Here is a 22,353-nt window from a genome sequence, read left to right as displayed (position 1 = left end):
CACCAATTTTACACAAACTCTTTCAGAAAATTGAAGAGTCAGAAATACTTCCCAATTCACTCTGTCAAATAAGTATTATTCTAATTCCCAAACCAAAGGCATTACAGGAAAACCACAAACCATTCTTCATCATAGAATACAGATGCAAAAATTTTTTAAACATCTTCGCAAATCGAATCCTACAGTATATTAAAAACCAACAGTGCATTGTGAGGTACATAACATGCTAGGAATGCAAAGTTGGATCCTTATCCAAGAAAAACAGCAACAAACAAAACTAGAAATAGGTGGGAACTTCCTAAACCTAATAGAGGACAGCTATAAAAAACTTATAGCTATCATATATAAGATTAGCAAGAAGGTAAGAATGCCCACGCTAACCACTTTTATTCAACATTGTATTGGAAGACCTAATTCGTGTATTAGGGCAAGAAAAAGAAATGGCATTAAGATTGAAGGAGAAAATAAAATGTCTATTTGCACACGACGTGATTATCTATGTAGAATATGCTATGAAATCTTTAATATGCAAAGAAATCTACAAAAGATCTAGAGGGGTTCCTCAGTTGTGGGATATAATATGAATATGCAAATAGGAATGAGTTTATATTATCAAAAACAATTAGAAACTGGATTTTTGAAAATACCCTTTATAAAAGCCTCAATAGATATGAATAATTAAGGATAAATCTGACAAAGATGCATCAGACCAATCCAATGAAAACTGCAAAATAAATTTATAAAGATTAAATTTATTTAAATAAATGTTAAGAGACCAAAGACAGTGAAGACATCTATACTTCATTCTTTGATCAGAAGACTCAATATTGTTAAGTAGTCCAGTCTCTCTAAACCAATTTACACTCATTTCAATATTATCTGGGATTGTGATGGTTTCATGGGTGAATATGTATGCCAGCACATCAAACTGAATACCTTAAACATGAGTCTATTATGACCTCCTTTAAAGCTGCTTAAAAACAGTATTGAAACAAAAGTGGCTAGGCGCTCAGCATGGTACCTGCACTGAGCCAGGACTGGACTCCTAGGAATAGCAGTAGCAATGACAATTAACAGTGATAAAAGAATAAGCCTTAAGAACTCAGCTCAACACACTCTCCTGTTTATCTGGGGTTTGCCCCACCGCTCCACCAAAACTCTCCTGACCAAGTCACCTATGACTTTTAAGTTGCTAAATCAACGAGTTTGAAACATCATCTTACTCAACACATCTGCATTGCTGCTGTATTGTTCAGTCACTCAGTCCTGTCTGACTCTTTGCAACCCCATGGTCTGCAGCACACCAGGCCTCTCTGTCCTTCACTGTCTCCCGGAGTTTACTCAAATTCATGTCCGTTGAGTCAGTGACGCCATCCATTGTACTGGGCACGTGTTATCCTCATCCTTGAAACAGCAGGCTCTTCACTTGGCTTCCAGGACACTGGCTCTCCTCCTACATTTCTGGCCAGTCTGTCACTGGCTCTTGGTGAGTGGGAGCCTGCCCACTCATTCTTGGAGAGCTGCGGAGTTCACTCCCCGACGCTCTGTTCTTTTCTCACTCCCCATCAAGTCTCAGAGTTCAAATACCAGCTGCTTGCCAAGGTCTTCAACTTTATTCCTCCAGTCTCTAGCTCCAGACTGCTTAATCAAATCACTATGTAGACATCTAACAGACAGCTATTGTGGTGAGAAGACTCTTAAGAGGCCCTTGGACAGCAAGGAGATAAAACACAGTCAGTCCTAAAGGAAACCAACCCTGAATATTCATTGGAAGGGCTGATGCTGATGCTGAAGATAAATACTTTGGCCACATGATGTGAAGAGCCAACTCACTGGAAAAGACCCTGATGCTGGGAAAGACTGAGGGCAAGAGAAGAGGGTGGCAGAGAATGAAATGGTTGGATGGCATCACCGACTCGATGCACATAAGTTTGGGCAAATTCTGGGAGATGGTAAAGGAACAGGGAAGCCTGGCGTGCTGCAGTCCGTGGGGTCACAAAGAGTCGGACACAACTTGGCAACTGAACAACAGCAACAACCTTAACATGTCCAGTCTGAACACGTGACCTTCCCCCTCTCATAATGGCAACTCCACTGTGCATGTGCTCAGACTAAAACCCTCTGTCCCTCACACCACATCCACTCTATCTGAAAATCCTCTTGGCTCTGTCATCAAAGTATATCCAGACTCTGACAACTCAGTTCTCCTTGTCACCCTTGAATAGCTTAGTTTCATAGCTTGCCTGAACCACTGTAGCCACCTCCTAACTGGCCTGTTTCTCCCTTTGCCTCCCAATGGTCTGTTCACAGTATAAGAACCAGAATGAGCCTGTAAAATATAGAAATTTTCTGGCAGTCCAGTGGTTAGGACTCCACACTTTCACAATAGAGGGCCTGGGTTCAATCCTTGGTTGGGAAACTAAGTTCCCACAAGCCACAGAGTGCAACAACAACAACAACAACAACAACAAACCACCTCTCTAGGTTTAAACTGGAAACCTACAGTCTTCCCATTTCAGAGTACAAGCCAAGATCCTTATAAAGGATCCTTATAAAGGATCTTATAAAGCTCTCTACACAATCAACCCTCCCCTAATCTCTATCGCTCAAATCATACCCCTCACCTTTCACTCTGTTCTAGCCACAGCAGATTTTAGTTCCTGGAGCATGCCAGTACTCCTGGCCTAGGACCTTGGCACAGGCTGCCTAGAATATTTCTCCACCCTCAACCTGGTCTATATAGCTCCCTCCACCCCCTCCTTCAGGGTCAAGTCAAAGGTCAACTTCTTGATGAGATCTTTCCTGGCCACACTATCAAAAAAAAATGTAACCTTCTGCCCACCCCAATGCCAAAACTTTATACCTTCCTTTTCCTGCTTTTTTTTTTTCCTCTCTACACTTACCAATATAGGACATAATATATATTTAGTTATCTAAGGTATTGTCTCTGTTCATTACTGGAATGTAAACCCCATGCAGATAGATATTTCTGTTTGGATTATTGATGGTTGTAGCCCCAGTAGCAGAGCCCGGCACACAGTAGGGCTAAATGCATTTGCAGTAAGAGAGGGAGAGGGGAAGAGTGAAGATGAATAAATGGAGACAATAAATTGTCAGCTGTGGGTTCATAAAGACTGCATTTTATACCTCTTCCAAATGAAAGCCAGGAAGCCCCAGAGTATACTCTTTAAGCAGCAACAAAGTGGGGAGAGACGTGGACTAGACTCTGGTGGTATGGATTACAGCTCTTGCTCTGAAATAGCCTCATGACCGTGGCTCCTAACCTCCCTGGGCTTCAGCTTCCCAGTGGACAAATGAGAGAATGAAAAGTAAAGATGTTGAAAGGGCATCCAGCAATACAGTTCTGTGACCTGGAAATCCAAAGACACAGCAAAGAAAAATGATGCTGTTCAGGAAGGTACCACAGGTATTCTACGTAACAGATTTTCTTAGAGGACAGGAACACAAGGAAATGCTATACTCACCAGCCTCCAGAGAAGGAATCAGTAAAGTGATGAAACAAAGAAGCCTGAGTAATACTTTCATATTCTCCTGGAGAAACAAACAAACAAAAATTTAAAAAGGAACTATTCCCCCCAAATCTCTAAAGCTACATACATGGACTCCCTCCCAGCTTCACCCTCACCCCCAAGTCACACTGATAGGCTAGTCTCCCTACATCGTTTATGTGATCATGCTTTGTGATGCAAAATGGGTAAAAGGAGGATGAAGATTTTTAACAGAACTGGGGACAAGCTCACTTAATTTCAGATAAACAAAACTTCCATCATCTGTGCCATCATTCATTTCCATTTAAATTTCCCCCAAATCCAACCTATGCTGCACCCCAAGTAGACTACTCACTAGACCATTAAAGCATCTTGCCTCTACTTATATGGATCTGTTCCCCACCTAGAACATAGCCACTGTCGGGACCCATGTGCAATGCCCCAAACTTCCAGATCCTGCTAAAGGTCACACCTTCCCTTTATAATGTATGACACTAAACCCTTTGGATGAAATGGCACAGCTGCATAGAAATGAACCAGAAAGACCACAAGAAATAACAATAATATATTACAATTGGGTTGGTCTTATGATTGGTTGTCTTCCCCTTTTCTGGGGCTTGCTAGAGCTTTCAATTTAAAATTCCTACAAGAAACATGTATTAATCTTACCACAAAAAAATAAAACCTCCACCGCCCCTCTGCACAGTTGAGAAGCCACACCAACAGAGCAGTAGCTACAACAGGCATTGACCGGCCTCTGGGCTATGTATTAAACTGAGGTCCTGTGGCTACAACAGGCATTGACCAGCCACTGCTGGGCTATGTATTAAACTGAGGTCCTGTGGCTACAACAGGCATTGACCACCCACTACTGGGCTATGTATTAAACTGAGGTCCTGTGGCTACAACAGGCATTGACCAGCCACTACTGGGCTATGTATTAAACTGAGGTCCTGTGGCTACAACAGGCATTGACCAGCCACTACTGGGCTATGTATTAAACTGAGGTCCTGTGGCTACAACAGGCATTGACCAGCCACTGGGCTATGTATTAAACTGAGGTCCTGTGGCTACAACAGGCATTGACCAGCCACTACTGGGCTATGTATTAAACTGAGGTCCTGTGGCTACAACAGGCATTGACCAGCCACTACTGGGCTATGTATTAAACTGAGGTCCTGTGGCTACAACAGGCATTGACCAGCCACTGGGCTATATATTAAACTGAGGTCCTGGTGGTGCTTTAGCCACTGAGTCGTGTCCAGCTCTTGCGACCCTGTGGACTGTAGCCCACTAGGCTCCTCTGTCCATGGAATTTCTGGGGCAACGACCCAGGGACAGAACCCAGGTTTCCTGCATTGCAGGCAGATTCTTTACAGAATGAGCCACCAGGGAAGCCCCTGGTAAGCTGTGATTTTAATTTCATAACATTTTGTCCATATCCATGGCAGGGGGCATAATCAGGTCAAGCATTTGACTGATGCCAGAAGGAAAGCATGCCCAGGGTTTTATCCATTAAACATCACTAAAATAATATCAATTGGAATTGAAAAAGTAAAAAGCAAATGCTCCTTTTGCCTACCTTTCTAAACTACTCAAGCCCACAAGAAATGTTCAGTATGGCCCCTTTTCCTTTTGGAATGTTCCTGTTCGGTACTCCTGTGGCAGCGGCAGGGGGTGGGGGCGGAGTTGCAATTATGTGCACCAAACTCCAATCTCCTGCTTCCAATGAATTTATGAAAGTGAGAAAAGTGTTAATTCACTCAGTCATATCTGACTCTGCGACCCCATGGACTGTAGCCCACCAGGCCCCTCTGTCCATGGGATTTCCTAGGCAAGAATCCTGGAGTGGGTTGCCATATCCTTCTCCAGGGGATCTTCCTGACCCAAGGGACTGAACCTGGATCTCCTGCATTGCAGGCAGACTCTTTACCATCTGAGTCACTAGGGAAGCCCCTGATGTACAAATTTATCCAACAACCTATGAATTCCTCATATTCCACAGGCCTCAAGCCAAATGTTTTCTCCCCACCAACCTTGCTCCCCACCTCAGTGATAGGGACAACTCTGCCATGTGTGCTCATGCGCACACACACGTGGACATACTGCGTGCACGCACACACACACACGTGCACAAACACACTGCGTGCACACGCACACACACACACCCCCAATGCGAGATGCTGGCTCAGTGACCCTGGCGCCTGCCACCCCAGAGCTGCTCTTGCCAGCACTAACCGGTCCATCTCCAGGGATTACCAAATGATCAGGTCAAAACACCTGCACTGGCTCCCCAGTGCCCCCCAGTCAGTCCGCAGCCCTGAGCACAGTTCCTTGGTGCGCTTCAGACTCAAGCCTCCACCTCCCTGTCCCCCTGCCCCTCTACTGTCAGCCTTCACCTTGCCCTGTGCTCCAACCCCAGAGCCCTTGGCTTGACTCTGCCCTTTACCTCCCAAGGTACCTCCCAATCCATCCGGTCTCAGCCAGGGTCACCCTCCTCCCACCACCCCAGGGAGCCCCCAGAACACTTGCCTGGCTATTCCTTCCTCCTCTGGGCCCCCACAGCAACCAGCATGAATGTAATAACACAAGTCACTGCTGTTACCCCAGGACAGGAAGCCCCACGGGGACAGGAACCACAGCTTCCCTATTACTGCATCCAGCACTGTGCTGAGCTGGGAATTCAGAAGCCCATGGTAAGTGCTCATAGAATGACTGAGAAAATGAACTAAAAAATAGCTGTCCTCTATACCCAACCTTGGGAGCAGTGTCCAGGGCAGACCATATAATCTCATGCTTTGGAAAAAAACCTGTCCTTCTAGTTTTACAGATGAGACTTGCCTGATTTTCTACGTCTCTAGCCGTATGTTACTTGCAAACACAAAATATTTTAACTAAGACATCACAAACTCAGATTCTAATAACATGAAATCATTAGAATATTAGCTGGAAAATATTCTATTTAAGGGGGAAGGGAGGGTGAGACAAAGTAAGAGAATAGGAGGAGCCTGGTAGGCTGCAGTCCATGAGGTCACTAGGAGTCAGACACAACTGAGCGACTTCACTTTCACTTTTCATTCATGCATTGGAGAAGGAAATAGCAACCCACTCCAGTGTTCTTGTCTGGAGAACCCCAGGGACGGGGGAGCCTGGTGGGCTGCCGTCTCTGAGGTCGCACAGAGTTGGACACGACTGAAGCAACTTAGCAGCAGCAGCAGCAGCAGCAGCAGGAAAACATACACATTACTGTATGTAAAACAGATAGCTAGTGGGAATTTGGTGTATGACACAGGGAACTCAAACTGGGGCTCTGTGACAACCTAGAGGGTTGGGATGGGGTGAGAGGTAGGAAGGAGGTTCCATAGGGAGGGGACATATGTGTGCTTATGACTGATTCATGGTGATGTATGGCAGAAACCAACACAACATTAAAAAGCAATTATCCTCCAATTAAAAATGAATTTTAAAAAGTGGTATTAAAATGTATAAAAATGTTACAATGTGCTTTTAAAATACAGGCACATCTTATTTTATTGCACTTTGCTTTACTGCGCTTCACAAATGTTGTGTTTTGTTCTTTTTAAACAAATTCAAGGTTTGTGGCAACCCCTCGTTGACCCCATCTATTGGAAAAGTGACCCCACTTTTCCAATACCATTTGCTCCTTTCACGTCTGTGTCACACTTTGGTAATTCTCACAGCATTTCAAACCTTTTCATTTCTATTATGTTTATGTTCATCAGTGATCTTTGATGTTACTACTGTGATTTGTTTGGGGGTTATCACGAACCATGTCCATAAAAGACAGCAAACTTAATTGACAGATATTCTGTATGTTCTGACGTCCCCATCAACTGGCAGTCCCTCAGTGCTCTCCTTGGGCCTCCCTGTTCCCTGAGACACAACAATATTGAAATTAGGCCAACTAAGGTCCATCTAGTCAAGGCTATAGTTTTTCCAGTGGTCATGTATGGATATGAGAGTTGGACTGTGAAGAAGGCTGAGCGCCGAAGAATTGATGCTTTTGAACTGTGGTGTTGGAGAAGACTCTTGAGAGTCCCTTGGACTGCAAGGAGATCCACCCAGTCCATTCTGAAGGAGATCAGCCCTGGGATTTCTTTGGAGGGAATGATGCTAAAGCTGAAACTCCAGTACTTTGGACACCTCATGCGAAGAGTTGACTCATTGGAAAAGACTCTGATGCTGGGAGGGTTTGGGGGCAGGAGGAGAAGGGGACGACAGAGGATGAGATGGCTGGATGGCATCACTGACTCGATGGACGTGAGTCTGAGTGAACTCCGGGAGTTGGTGATGGACAGGGAGGCCTGGCGTGCTGCGATTCATGGGGTGGCAAAGAGTCGGACACGACTGAGCGACTGAACTGAACTGAATAACCCTGCAATGGCCTCTAAGTGCTCCAGTGAGAGGAAGAATCAATGTGGCAAACTTCACTGTTGTCTTATTTTAAAAAATTGCCATGGCCATCCCAATCTTCGGCAACAACTCCTGTGATCAGTCAGCAGCCATCAATATTGAGAGCAGATCAGACCCTCCACCAGCAAAAAGGCTGTAACTCACTGAAGCCATCATAAGTTACATCATCAAGTGATTGTAACTCATCATCACTCAGATGATGGTCAGCACTTTTTTAGCAATAGAGTATTTTTTAGTTAAGGTACATACATTGCTTCTTTATTGCTCATTTAATAGACTGCACTATGGTGTAAACTTTTATATGTGCTGTGAAACAAAAAATGTGTGACTTGCTTTATTGTGGTGATCTGGAACCCAACTGCAGTATCTCTGAGGTGTGCCTGCAAACGCAGGGAATAAAAGACATTTGAAGCATGAAAGACCAGCCTTGTCTCCGGTGGCGCAGTGGTGAAGGATCTGCCTGCCAGTGCAGAATCTGGGTTTAATCCCTGGGTTGGGAAGATAGATCCCTTGGAGTAAGAAACGGCAACCCACTCCAGTATTCGTGCCTGGAAAATCCCAGGTACAGAGGAGCCTGGCGGGCTACAGTGCTCGGGGTCGCTAAGAGTCAGACACGACCGAGTGACCGAACACACACGTACACAGACGCAAGGCTGAGAAACACCTCCGTTCCCATTCTCCTCCGCTTACCCTCAGCGTGAGGAAAATGCTTTCTATACCTGGTTCAAGCCTTGAAACCTACCTCAGAGCAGTAAGGCCACAGTCCTTAAATATCCTGTAATTCTGATATTTTATTCACATAAATTAGCCTTCTCCCAAAATAATCGACATAAACAATATTTTCATCATATTTACCTTTAAATGGGACTCAGATTATCAAATAAGATAGGAGGCTTTGACGTCCTGCCGTCTGGCTTATTAACTCTGTCACCCCGAGGAAGTGTGTTTTAAATCTCTACAATACAGAGGAAGAAAATAAAGGGTTAATGCATTTCCCAATTACCTATTCCAGGTCAACCCATAACCCACATTTGTTTATTAAAAATGAGATAAAGACATCACAAAATCAACTGAATTCTGCCAGCTGTTAGTTACACGCTCTGGCTTGCTCGATGAGTAGGCAGAGAAGACAAGGAAGGTGCCAAGCTGAATTCTCAGTGTGTGTGTCTGAAGATACATCTCCAAATTAATTGTGGGCAAGCAACGCTTAATAACGACAAGTCCAAGACCAGTGTGATCTTGGACATAACTCCTCCTCATGCAGTTTCCTCATCTATAAAGGTGATGATGACTTTAGAGCCCTTTGTATCCTACTGAATATATAAAACACTTCCCAGGTGGCTCAGTGGTAAGGAATCTGCCTGCCAGTTCAGGAGACGCAAGAGACATGGGTTCTATCCCTGAGTCAGGAAGATGCCTGGAGAAGGGAATGCAACTCATTCCTGTATTCTTGCCTGGGAAATTCCATAGACAGAGGAACCTGGAGGGCATAGACAGTCCCTGGGATGGCAGAAGAGTCAGACAGACAAGACTTAGCAACTGAGAATGCACATATGCAGATCCATAAAACACAGGAGACCAGCCCCAGGGGTCCAGGTTTTACTTCACCTGTCCTGCAACTTTTCTGGGAAAAACGAGGAGATGGGAGACGCCCCCTTCCCCTCCACAGGGGACTTTCTATCCCCTGATGAATCCCTGTCATCCCCAGGACCCTAGGACCAGGGATCAGCTCCAAACCATGGGATGGGGGGTGAAGAGTCATACAACCCAGGGAGCAAGGACAGTGGAGAAGAAGCAGGTAAAGATGCACCACCCAAGGCCACGCTAAACATGCTCCCAACCGAAATTAACAAAATCCCCCTTATGCCCCAAAGTGACACAAAACTTCCAAGAGCAAAGCCAAACCAGACTAGCTTTCCCCCTGAGAGTCCTTGAAAAGTTGGCCAAGTCAGAAAATCCCTCAGCAACATTCATGTTCTGTTGTATGCCAGGCAAAATGGGAGTTCCAGAGACAAAGATGATTTTAAAAATTCAAAATAGAGGCTTCCCTGGTTTTCCAGTGGTGAAGACTGCGCTTCCAACATAAGGAACACAGTTTCGATCCCCGGTCGGGGAACCAAGGACCCCACATGCCACTCAGTGTGGCCACAAATAAATGAAATATAATTTAAAAATTCAAAATAAATCAAGTGAAATATAAAATGAGAACCTGCTCTTCAAGACACTCACAATTTAGGCATCAGCCATATGTGCAGGAAGATCCCCTGGAGAAGGAAGTGGCAGCCCACTCCAGTATTCTTGCCTGGAGAACCCCATGGACAGAGGAGCCTGGAACGCTACAGTCCATGGGGTCGCACAGAGTCAGACATGACTGAGTGACTAACACTTTCACTTCACTTTCACATGTGATCACAAGATACATCCCACATACCCACACTGGATAAGAAGCTCAGCCTCTGTGTCTCAGTTCCCCCTTTGGATAAAATTGGAACCATGATAACAGTATTTGTCCGTAAAGGACTGTTGTGGGGATTAAATGAGCTACCACATGTGAAGGGCTTAGGACACTGTCTCGCAAATGGTCACTCTGAGATAACTGTTATCAGTCATCTCATGTTCTGATGACAGATACAAGTTCTGGTAAAACTATTTTGAGGTATCCATTCACTTCTTTATTCATTCACTGCTGAATCAATGACTGTATACTGAAGACCTACCACATGCCTTGGAAGGAAAGCTATGACCAACCTAGACAGCCTATTAAAAAGCAGAGACATCACTTTGCCGACAAATGTTTGTATAGTCAAAGCTATGATTTTTCCAGTAGTCATGTACAAATGTGAGAGTTGGACCATAAAGAAGGCTGAGCGCCAAAGAATTGATACTTTTGAACTGTGGTGCTGGAAAAGACTCTTGAGAGTTCCTTGGACAGCAGGGGGATCAAACTAATCAATCATGAAGGAAATCAACCCTGAATATTCATTGGAAGGAGAGTTGGACTATAAAGAAAGCTGAGCGCCAAAGAATTGATACTTTTGAACTGTGGTGTTGGAGAAGACTCTTGAGAGTCCCTTGGACTGCAAGGAGATCCAACCAGTCCATCCTAAAGGAGATCAGTCCTGGGTGTTCATTGGTAGGACTGATTTCGAAGATGAAACCTCAATACTTTGGCCACCTGATGTGAAGAGCTGACTCATTTGAAAAGACCCTGATGCTGGGAAAGATTGAGATCAGAATGAGAAGGGGACGACAGAGGATGAGATGGTTGGATGGCATCACCGACTCGATGGACATGGGTTTGGGTGGACTCCAGGAGTTGGTGATAAACAGGGAGGCCTGGTGTGCTACGGTTCATGGGGTTGCAAAGAGTTGAACACGACTGAGTGACTGAACTGAACTGATGCTGAAGTTGAAGCTCCAACACTTTGGCCACCTGATGTGAAGAGCCGACTCATTAGAAAAGATCCTGAAGCTGGGAAAGACGGAGGGCAGGAGGGAAAGGGGACAGCAGAAGATGAGATGGTTAGATAGCATCACTGACTCAATGGACATGAGTTTGAGCAAACTCCAGAGGACAGGGGAGCCTGGCATGCTGCAGTTCATCAGGTCACAAAAAGTCAGACACAACCGAACAACTGCATACCTATGTCTACACTTGGTCCTGAGAACAAGACTGGAAATACTGACCCAGGAGCTCTAGGAGCTCACCAGCCAGCAGGGAGAGTGGGCATGTCCACAGAGTCACACCATGATGTGGACAGCTGCCCAGGGCGTGAGGTGAGCCTCATGGCGGGGGAGCACAGGGGAAATTCATCACATTCCTGTCGATAAGTCAGAGTTGAGGTGCAAAGCGGCAAAGCTTAGAGAGGCGGAAAGTGCCCAGAACATGCAGATCCTTGCTGAGGACTGGGGGCTGGAATCTGTAGGTGGCAAAACAACCAGTGAGAGGTTTTAAGCCACAGAGTAGTCTATGATCAGATTTTCTTTTCTTTAATGGAAATTTTGACGCCCACGTGGAATATAAACGGGAAGTGAGTGAGGAGGCAGGGAGAGCAGGCAGCCAAGGAGGGGCCATCCAGGTTGAGTAGGGATGCAGGCATGAGCAGCCAGCAGAGACAGACGGACAAAGGCAGGCATATCCGATATGTGAGACTCACTTGGAGGCGAGCCAGAGAAGCAGTGACTGAGTGGGTCTGGGACCCACCAACCCTGAGTCACGCATGTGGTGCCAGCAAGGGGCAGGGCAGGGTGAGGAAGGTGGGGTCCAGTACCCACAGAGCCGAGGAGATGCCCACAGGGGTGTCACTCACTGCACCACCAGCCTGGGTCTCCAGGAACCACATGACAGATCCTGCGACCAGGAGAGTTAGGTGAAAGTTAAGTGAAATCCACAAGGGAGCCGGCCAACCTGGAGCTGAGACAGCTCAGGCCTGCACTGTGAACAGCATCACAAGATCACAGCTGGGGCTAAAGCAGGGTGACCCTGGGAAAGTGGGCGGGCAGTGATTCTTCCTAGGGTCACAGACCCCTTCAGAAGTCAGATAACACCGTGGAGCTGTCCCAAAGGAAAACACACTGACAAAAACACAATATTTTATATACAGTGGGAGATAGTCCAGAACTACCTTAAACACTGTAGGAGGCTTCCCACTGTTGATGAGAGAAAGCAGGTGAAGCCCTGGGGTGAACCAGCCTGGTCACTGTGGAGAAGGTCTTTTCTTGTAGGAGGCAGGAACACTTCTTAGGAGGGAGTCGACATCTTCAGTGGCCGCAGCTGCCTGGGGAAGGAAGAGCACACACATGAGCGTGAACTGGAATGGAGACGGGTAAGTCATCCACCACTGCACAGGTCTCAAGGCGTCCGAAATAACAAAACAAGCTTGCAAAGATGAGTCACACGTTTAAAGAGCACGTCCTTTGAGAAAACAGATTCAGGTAATCAGGTCGGGGTGAGGAGTACAGAGGTTGACAACCTCTGTTTTGTTTGTTTTAACTAAACACACACACCTGGCACTTCGCTGTACAGCATGGTGCAGGAATGAGTTAAACCACCTCAAGGAGCCCACACCTTAAGGCACCTCGAGAATAACGCTCCGAAAAACTCTCCAGGTACCAGGAGAAACTTCCAGGCCCTGTTTAAAAACAGGCTTCCTCTACGAATCATCACTCTTCCTTTCCACTCTTCTTTAACACCTGCATTCCAAATTACATCATTTGCTGCTGAGGTTGTGTTGTTCAGTGGCTCAGTCATGTCCAACTCTTTTGAACCCCATGGTCTACAGCATCCCAGGTTCTTTTGTCCACTGAGTCAGTGATGCTCTCTAACCATCTCATCCTCTGTTGCCCCCTTCTCCTCCTGCCCTCAGTCTTTCCCAGTGAATTGGCTCTTTGCATCAGGCAGTCAGAGTACGGGAACTTCAGCTTCAGCGTCATCCGTCCTTCCAGTGAACATTCAGGGCTGATTTCCTTTAAGACTGACTAGTTTGGTCCCCTTACAGTCCAGGGGACTCTGTGTCTGGGTGGCCCTGCACTGCATGGTTTACAGTGTCACTGAGTTATGTAAGCCCCTTGGCAGCGACAAGGCTGTGATCCATGAAGGGGTACATGATTTAAGAAAACTTCAGAAGGCGGAGATGGGGTTGCCCTTCTGAGACGTCCTGCAGCCAGTTCATCATCCACTCCCGGGGCTGCGGTTTACTTTTAGTATTCTGGAGTCTGATATTTTATCTTTTCTCAGGTCTGTATCATTTCCTTGGGCCTCTGAGAAGCTGGGAGAGCCTCAGCATAAGGGCTTTCCATGCCCAGTGGGTAAAACAGCCTAAGTCAATGCCAAACCTTCTGCATGGACCCAACGTGCTAAACACCACCCGTGTTGTTCCCTTTGGATTTACTGTGAGAAAGCACAGGGCATCGCATCAGGGTGTCAGAGCTCATCACCGTGAAGCATAAGACACCAGATCAAAGACATGCCTCCAGGATCTGCCCACCCCCAAGCCCCTCCCATTGAGGGGTTCAGAATGACCACAGCTGATGGGAGCCCGCTGGATCATCAAAAAAGCAAGAGAGTTCCAGAAAAACATCTACTTCTGCCTTATTGACTATGCCAAAGCCTTTGACTGTGTGGGTCACAATAAACTGGAAAATTCTGAAAGAGATGGGAATACCAGACCACCTGACCTGCCTCTTGAGAAATCTGTATGCAGGTCAGGAAGCAACAGTTAGAACTGGACATGGAACAACAGACTGGTTCCAAATAGGAAAAGGAGTCCGTCAAGGCTGTATATTGTCACCCTGTTTATTGAACTTCTATGCAGAGTACATCATGAGAAACGCTGGGTTGGAAGAAGCACAAGCTGGAATCAAGATTGCCAGGAGAAATATCAATCACCTCAGATATGCAGATGACACCACCCTTATGGCAGAAAGTGAAAAGGAACTAAAAAGTCTCTTGATGAAAGTGAAAGAGGAGAGTGAAAAAGTTGGCTTAAAGCTCAACATTCAGAAAACAAAGATCATGGCATCTGGTCCCATCACTTTATGGGAAATAGATGGGGAAACAGTGGAAACAGTGTCAAACTTTATTTTGGGGGGCTCCAAAATCACTGCAGATGGTGATTGCAGCCATGAAATTAAAAGACGCCTACTCCTTGGAAGAAAACCAACCTAGATAGTATATTCAAAAGCAGAAATATTATTTGGCCAACAACGGTCCATCTAGTCAAGGCTATGGTTTTTCCAGTGGTCATGTATGGATGTGAGAGTTGGACTGTGAAGAAAGCTGAGCGCTGAAGAATTGATGCTTTTGAACTGTGGTGTTGGAGAAGACTCTTGAGAGTTCCTTGGACTGCAAGGAGATCCACCCAGTCCATTCTGAAGCAGATCAGCCCTGGGATTTCTTTGGAGGGAATGATGCTGAAGCTGAAACTCCAGTACTTTGGCCACCTCATGCAAAGAGTTGACTCATTGGAGGAGACCCTGATGCTGGGAGGGATTGAGGGCAGGAGGAGAAGGGGACGACAGAGAATGAGAAGGCTGGATGGCATCACTGACTCGATGGACGTGAGTCTGAGTGAACTCTGGGAGTTGGTGATGGACAGGGAGGCCTGGCGTGCTGCGATTTATGGGGTCGCAAAGAGTCGGACACGACTGAGCGACTGAACTGAACTGAACTGATTGGAGCCCTATGGATGATCTCAGGGAGAAATTAACAGAGTGGGGAAGGGGGAGGATGGATGAGCAGAATGGATTTATTTGGGAAGCCCAGAAAATCTTCTGCAGAGAAGTAGACACCACACCCTCCTAACCACTTCATTTTTCCTCTTCCTCTTTGCCCCAGAAACTTCTTAAAAGGATTTTCATATCCACTCTGAATGGCCTGCCCTCTGCTCCCTAGTCTCACAGACCTTGTGAAATGTGTCACCTAGGCCACCACAGGCTCTTAGTCACTCCACGTGAAGGGACCCCCGCCTCCAAGTCCCCATCTTACTGGACGGCTCTACAGCACAAGGCCCCCACCCACCCCTGCTCTGGGCCAACTCCCTGGAATGAGGGCCCAGACCTCCTCCTCCGTCAGCTCCGGGCCGTCTCTGCTCCTGGCTCATCTGTAAGCCCTGTGTCCTTCTGCCTCCATGCTACCTCTACAGTGCTTCCCACGACTGTCATTCAATCCGATCCTTCCTAGTCGGCCAGCTTCTCCTGTGGCTTCTGATCAGCTCTGAGTGGATTCTGTGATCCACAGCCTCTCCCACGGGCTCCTGCACAGCCCCTTCCTCCACAGTTAGGAGTGCCAAGTTACACAGGCTCTCCTTGACACCCTGCACTGGGTGCCTCAGGGATGCAGAGCTCTGGCCACACTGGCCGGCTGCCCCAGTCACTAGAACTCCCTGCCCGGCCAAGGAAGAAGGGTGCAGGGCAGACCCACTGAGTCGCCTGCACTCCTCGGAGGAATACCCACCCTTACACATCCTGCATGTGCCAATAACACTTGTAGAAGTCAGGGTGGAAGGAAGGGGAGAGAGAGGGAGGCAGGGAAGAAGGAACCCACCCACGGTCTTTGCACTAGACCAAAAAGGGACCAACACCCACCTGGAGTGATGCAGGAGAAGCAAGCGCTGCCCGTGAGTCAGAGAACAGACAGAGGGGAGCCATCCCTGGGGGCTGGAGACAGCTGAGACTTGCCCGGGAGAAGGTGGACCAGTGCTTAAGGCGTGGGACAAAGGCTCCCAGCTGGAGGGGGCAGGAGGCTCGAGGGACTGGGGAGGAGGAGCTGGAGTGGAGCATTGCAATGCCACAAGGGATTCTGGGTCAGCATCACCCCCCTTATCCAGAGGAAACTCAGCAAAGACGTCAAAAACGGTGTTTTGAAATCGATTTGTAATAAAATTCAATATATCCTTTTATTTGTTATTTGTTGCTTTTTCCTTGCTGCTTTTAATATATTGACACATATATGTGGAACCTGGAAAAATGATACAGATGAACTTATTTGCAAACCAGAAATACAGACGCAGACATAGAGAACAAATGTATGGATACCAAGGGAAGAAATGGGGTGGGAAGAATTGGGAGATTGGGATTGACATACACACACTATCGATACTGTGTATAAAATAGATGACTAATGAGAACCTGCTAGAGCACAAGGAACTCTACTCAGTTCTCTGTGGTGACCTGAATGGGAAGGAAATCCAAAAGAGACTCCGTATAGCTGACTCACTTTGCTGTACAGCAGAAATTAACAACATTGTAAAGCAACAAAACACCGATAAAGAAAAATAAATAAACATTATCCTTTTAGAAAATATCTACAGTCACCGATTTATTCCACCACGTTATTTCTCAGGTGAATTTCCCACATAAAATGAGATGATTAACTCCCCCAGTAAATGAACAAGCGCCCCCCGCCCCCTGCCTTTATTATGTATGAAATTTCCCAGACTTGCTGACATCGTCTCCATAGCAGCTTCCAGCTGATGTGCAGAGGCGCAGCAGTGCATTGAGGTACCCAGGGTACTGTCTGACCCAGGGCGCTGTCTGACCCGGGCAGTCATGGAGGGGTGGGGTGAACCAGAAGCCTCGGCCAGTCACCCCACCTCCACCGGTCTGGTCTGCTGACTAGGTGCACCAGGAGTGAAAACAGGGCATAGCTTTCTACAACGCTCCCTGAAACAGCGAACCATCATGAACTCCCCAAGCAGAGCTGCCATTGCCTCTTGGGGATAACATCTGGAAACCAGCACATCACAGCATAATTAGGTGGTCCACGGACCATACATACACAGCTACAGGTTTATAAAAGACAAGGTGAAAATGAAAATCTGAGGCATAAAGCAATTCCCTGCTAGATCCAGAAAGACAAACTTCAAGGTGAGCTAAGTTAAGAACAGAGACTAAGTATCAGAATTTACAATGAACATACTGGCCCCATGGAAAGCCCTGCTTCTGGGAATGACAGACTTCATCCACGGCGCCTTCCTGTCACTGTAAGAAATTGTACATCCAGTGCAGACAAAGGAAAAGAGACATGCTGTCATAAGACCCGAAGGGGTTTCCTCAAGGCCCAGGGTCCCAACTCAGGGGGAGGGGACAGTTGCTCCCACCTGGTGGCCATAAAGAATCTATTACTATTAAGGCCTTCTTATTCTTGAGGCATTCCCTTCTTGTTTCTGAGGAATACCCCCTCATTGGGAATCTTGTCTTCCAGGAGAGAAGCCAGGCATGCAGGGGCTGAGGTGGCATACCGCAGACACACAGAAGATGCAGGGAGACACACATGTGTCTGGGCTGCACTGTCTACACAGGGCCTACAGGGGGCATTGCTACATGGGGTTCAGGGGGTTTCTATCCACAGTAAGCTCCAAGCCCGACTCCCTGGCCTGCCCCCAGCTCCATCCCATACTGTGGGGGCCCTTAGCGTGCCCGCAGGCAGACATCCCCGCCCTCCCCTCTCCCACCCTGCATACAGCCCTGGCCACTCTGCAGACCAGGGAGGCCTTCAGGCAGTGGAGTCCACAGAGGACTATCAGGAAAGAGGCCTGCGTCCACCCTGGAATCCGAGGGCAGGCTATCTGGGCAGGGAATGCCAGGGGTCCTGGGTTCTGGACCATCCTCTAAGCTCTAAGACTCCTGGCCATGCAGAGGCCTGTGGCCAGCTGATAAGCGGGCAGAAGCCCCCAAAGTATGCAGTCTGGGGGACTACCCTGGTGGTCCAGTGGTTAAGGGGCTTCCCATGTGGCTCAGCAGCAAAGAATATGCCAGCTAATGCAGAAGATGCTGGAGACACAGGCTTAATCCCTAGATGGGAAGATCTCCTGGAGAAGGAAGTGGCAACCCACTCCAGTATACTTGCCTGGAGAATCCCATGGACAGAGCGGCCTGGTGGGCTACAGTCCTTGAAATCACAGAGTCAGACATGCCCAAGCACACACACCACACCAATGGTTATGACTCTGTGTGTTGGGGGGGGTGGGGGCACAGGTTCAATTCCTGGTCAGGGAAACTAAGATCCCACATGCCACACAACCAAAACCAAACAAACAAAAAACATTAGGGCCTGGGTGGGATCTATCCTATCCGAGTTTAAGGGAAGTTTCTGCACAAACCCAAGGAGGCATACTGTAGCCCTAAGGAGCCCTTCCCTCTTCCAGGGACCTGAAGTAGCAGAGCCCCGCCTCTCAATACAGAAGGGAAGTGAAGTGAAAGTCACTCAGTCATGTCCGACTCTTTGTGACCCCATGGACTATTGAGTCCATGACATTCCCCAGGCCAGAATACTGGAGCGGGTTGTCATTCCTTTCTCTAGGGGATCTTCCCAACCTAGGGATCGAACCCAGATCTCCCACATTGCAGATGGATTCTTTACCAGCTGAGCCATAAGAAGGAAATCCTAATGGTACTTTCCATGTTTCCACTTCATGCCAACTCACTCTCCACACTGAGCGTCTCCCTGTAAACTTTGTGTCTCCCTGTACAGACACAGACGGAATCATTTAATATGACTTCTCATCCCAAACATTAACAGACACAGCCTACATGTATGCCTGACATAATGGAGAAATATTCAGAGAATGATGCTCTAATTCACCTATAACAAAAAGAGACGGTGTATGAGACCCCAGGGAAAGCAAAGACTGTAAAGCAGATTCTTCAGCTTATGAAATGTCACCACCCACATGCTCTATGGAAAACTAGTAGAAACATGCATGGGAAATGGATCATGGTATTAAAATGAAGCCCATGACGAGGACCTTCACCTCTGACAAGCATTCAGCCAGCTACTAAACAGTCGATATTAAAACTAAAAATCAGTTTTAAAGACAAGACGGTAAAAGAACTTATAAAGCCAGAGAACTACATGATGGTGGAAAATACTTTAGAATTCTGTTTACACCAGTCTTTGTTTCTTAAAAGCAAAGTCCCAGAGACAGGCTGCCAATGGCCAGGGAGCTCAGTGTCTATCTTCTTGCAGCAATGATTCTCCATGAGGATTTTCTGGGGGGAGTTTTTATATTAATATACAATGAATTACATTTATTATTTTATATTAATACAAAATGTTATGTTATATTTATATAATACATTAACACGAAATTTTATATTAATATAAAATAAATTACATGTAATTTAAATATATATTTAAATATACTATAAACATTAATATGTATCAATAACATATTAACATAAACATTTATATTAATATAAAATTAATTACAAATTATTTTATATTAGTAATTTTTATACTAGAGGATACAGGACTATGTCATGAAGCAGAAAGAAAAGTCTCCAAGAGATAAAACATGAGACAAAAAACCGTCCCTTAAGGTGACATCATGGCATGCTCAGCCGAGCATCCACTCTGATTTTCCAAGAGGAACGTTTTGGAGGTAAAATCTGAGAGGCACTGTCCTGGGTAAGCACCACAGTTCCCTCTCCTCAGCCCCCCTGACACACCCACAAGGCTGGACACTAACTCCAAGGACGGAGAGGACCCCAGACAGGCTCTGCACCAGGAAGGAGAGTGTGGACGTGTCCGCCTGGGGTCCCCACAGCGTGCTCCCGAGTGACGTGCCTGCCCCCGTTCTGCAGAGATGAACGACACGTCCTAAACCTCGACCACATGACCGGCATGGCTGTCACCAATCCTCCCCCCGAGAAAGAGCCTTCCACGACTCTGACCGAACGGAACCATCCCACCAGAAGCGGCAGGAATATACATCCTCCCCCCAAACCCCAAAGTCCAAAAACCTCTGAGATATTGGCAATCTTCCTATCCGCAGACAGATCCAAAAGTGTAGCTCACAGAACTGACTTAGTTTCCCAAACAAATGGGGAAAGGAAAGTTTTGGGGTTTTATCATAAGGATATCGCAAACAGGACATGAAGGTAAAGTAAAAATAGCCACAGAGGTTTCCGGTGCTGCTAGGAATCCTAAGCTATTCAGCTCTTACACAGCACCATATTGGTGGTGTCACATGGGTTTCCAGGGAAGAGGTGAAAATGAGGCACGGAGGGAAGTGATTACTGTCACAAGCGGGCTACAGACAGGAACGCCCTTGACCGCCAGGCTGGAGTTTGGCAAACTCTGCCTTCCTTGGGCTCCTGGACGAGAGAAACCAGACTGAGTGAGGGAAGTGACCCCGGTCTCCATCCCTTTTTAATCTATTGACCCAGGACTTCTGCAGAAACTAATGCCTGTGGCCTGCAGATCGTTACGTAAGTGGATATTGAACGGTCTCCAGTCAATAACATCTGGGTAACAAAAGGCAAACGCTATGTCTCTGGTCAACAATGTGTTAAGCACACTGCCTCGCCTCTTCCAGCATCTTATCCTCCAGCACAGCCCCAACCCAGACACTTGCCAAAGGCTCTGAGACCGAGAGCGGCCACACAAGACTTGCAGAGTCGACAGAGAGAGAGAAGATGCCCGGAGCACTGGCTCCTGCTCAGGTGAACAGTCCCGCTTCCCAGCGTGGGGTCCACAGATGAGTCTCAGAGCACTGGACAGTCTCTGCAAGAATCTTTCAGTGTTTTCACTCCTGGGTTTTTTTTCCTTACTGAAGTAAAACATGCACACAGTGAAACACATAGCAAATCTTAAGTCTACAATCCCATAAACCAGGACAACTGCAGACACCAGAAACACCCCCATCAGGATACAGACATTTCCATTTCCATCTCCTCTGAAGTTCCTGTGAGCCTCTGAGCAGTCACCTCCCGGTAATGCATGCGGCCCCACCAGGCTGATTTCAATCATCTACTCTACAACCGTCTGACAGTTAGTGCGTGTGCACCCCCAATGGCCAGCTCACACCTGCTGCTATTCTTGTTTAGTCACTAGGTTGTGTCCAACTCTTCTGCAACCCCAGGTAGAGTAGCCCACCAGGCTCCTCTGTCCATGGGATTCTCCAGGCAAGAACTCCAGGCAAGGCCTTGGAGTGGGGTGCCAAGGCCTTCTCCAGGGGATCTTCCTGACCCAGGGATCAAACCCTGGTCTCCTGCATTGGCAGGCAGGTTCTTTACCACTGAGTCACCCAGGAAGCTCCTGCTACCATCGGTGCCTTGCTGTTTCAGGACTCACACCTGCTTTATTACTTACTACCAACCGATGCAGCAAAAGCAGTGCTTCTCAAGGGGGCCAGCACGCCCCTCAAGGGAGCATTTTGAAAACGGTGGGGAAGGGGACTCTCTGGGTGGTCATTTAGTGGCAGAGACCATGGACGCCACACGTCTGGAATAGCACCCTCCCACCCAACAGTGAAGACCTGGCCCTCATCCTGCTTGAATTCCAGGCTCCCACAGACTTCACGCTGACAGAAGCACCATTTACTGCTTTGGGAGCCTGGCACCCCTACTCCATCCTCCACTGGGATAAAATATATTTTGCTGGCATAGTTTCATAGATACTGAATTTTCCTGGGATGCAATCACTGGGAAAACAGAGGGAAGACTGGCCTCCCATCACCACTCAGACCTTGATCACGGGTCAGTCCTCACCTAGGAGTGAGGACAATGTGTCTGCTCCAGGCTACATGGGCAGGCGTCCTATACCCCTGCACTCAGTCTGCATAAAACACCATTGACTTCATCAGACCAGTCTGACCCTACCCAAGCATCCACACACCAAAATACATCATTTTAACCCAAATTACTTTACTCATTCCTTACATATACTACTATATTATTTGGAAATTATGTTGTAGCTAAGTATTATACCAACTCAGAATTGTAAAGGAGGGGTTAAAATATTTTCATGAAAAGGGAGTATTCATTTAGACCATGAAATTTTTGCACCTTGTTTTATGTCCCTGGACATATTCTAGTGTCTCCTGATTTATAGTCTATGGGAACTTGAATAGAATTTGTATGCCGCTGTTGTGCAAAAACTGTATAAATCTTTATTATGTTGAATTGG

General features: G+C 46.9%; 1 protein-coding gene across 3 annotated transcripts in view; it reads right to left on the bottom strand.

The window, feature by feature from the left end:
• IL1R1 (interleukin 1 receptor type 1) overlaps nt 1-22,353 on the bottom strand; it is an 88,580-nt gene that overhangs the window by 26,680 nt on the left and 39,547 nt on the right. For all 3 annotated transcript variants that reach the window (XM_052648721.1, XM_052648723.1, XM_052648722.1), the window contains exons 2-4: nt 12,569-12,721; nt 8,799-8,898; nt 3,486-3,552 (exon numbers count right to left, since the gene is read on the bottom strand). In XM_052648721.1, coding sequence (XP_052504681.1) covers nt 3,486-3,546 — 61 coding nt within the window. In that variant the 5' untranslated portion in view covers nt 3,547-3,552; nt 8,799-8,898; nt 12,569-12,721. The remainder of the gene's footprint in view (nt 1-3,485; nt 3,553-8,798; nt 8,899-12,568; nt 12,722-22,353) is intronic.

The sequence above is a fragment of the Budorcas taxicolor genome, chromosome 11, assembly GCF_023091745.1.
Source record: "Budorcas taxicolor isolate Tak-1 chromosome 11, Takin1.1, whole genome shotgun sequence".
NCBI classification, from domain to species: domain Eukaryota; kingdom Metazoa; phylum Chordata; class Mammalia; order Artiodactyla; family Bovidae; genus Budorcas; species Budorcas taxicolor.
This window is presented reverse-complemented; position numbering and strand designations above follow the sequence as displayed.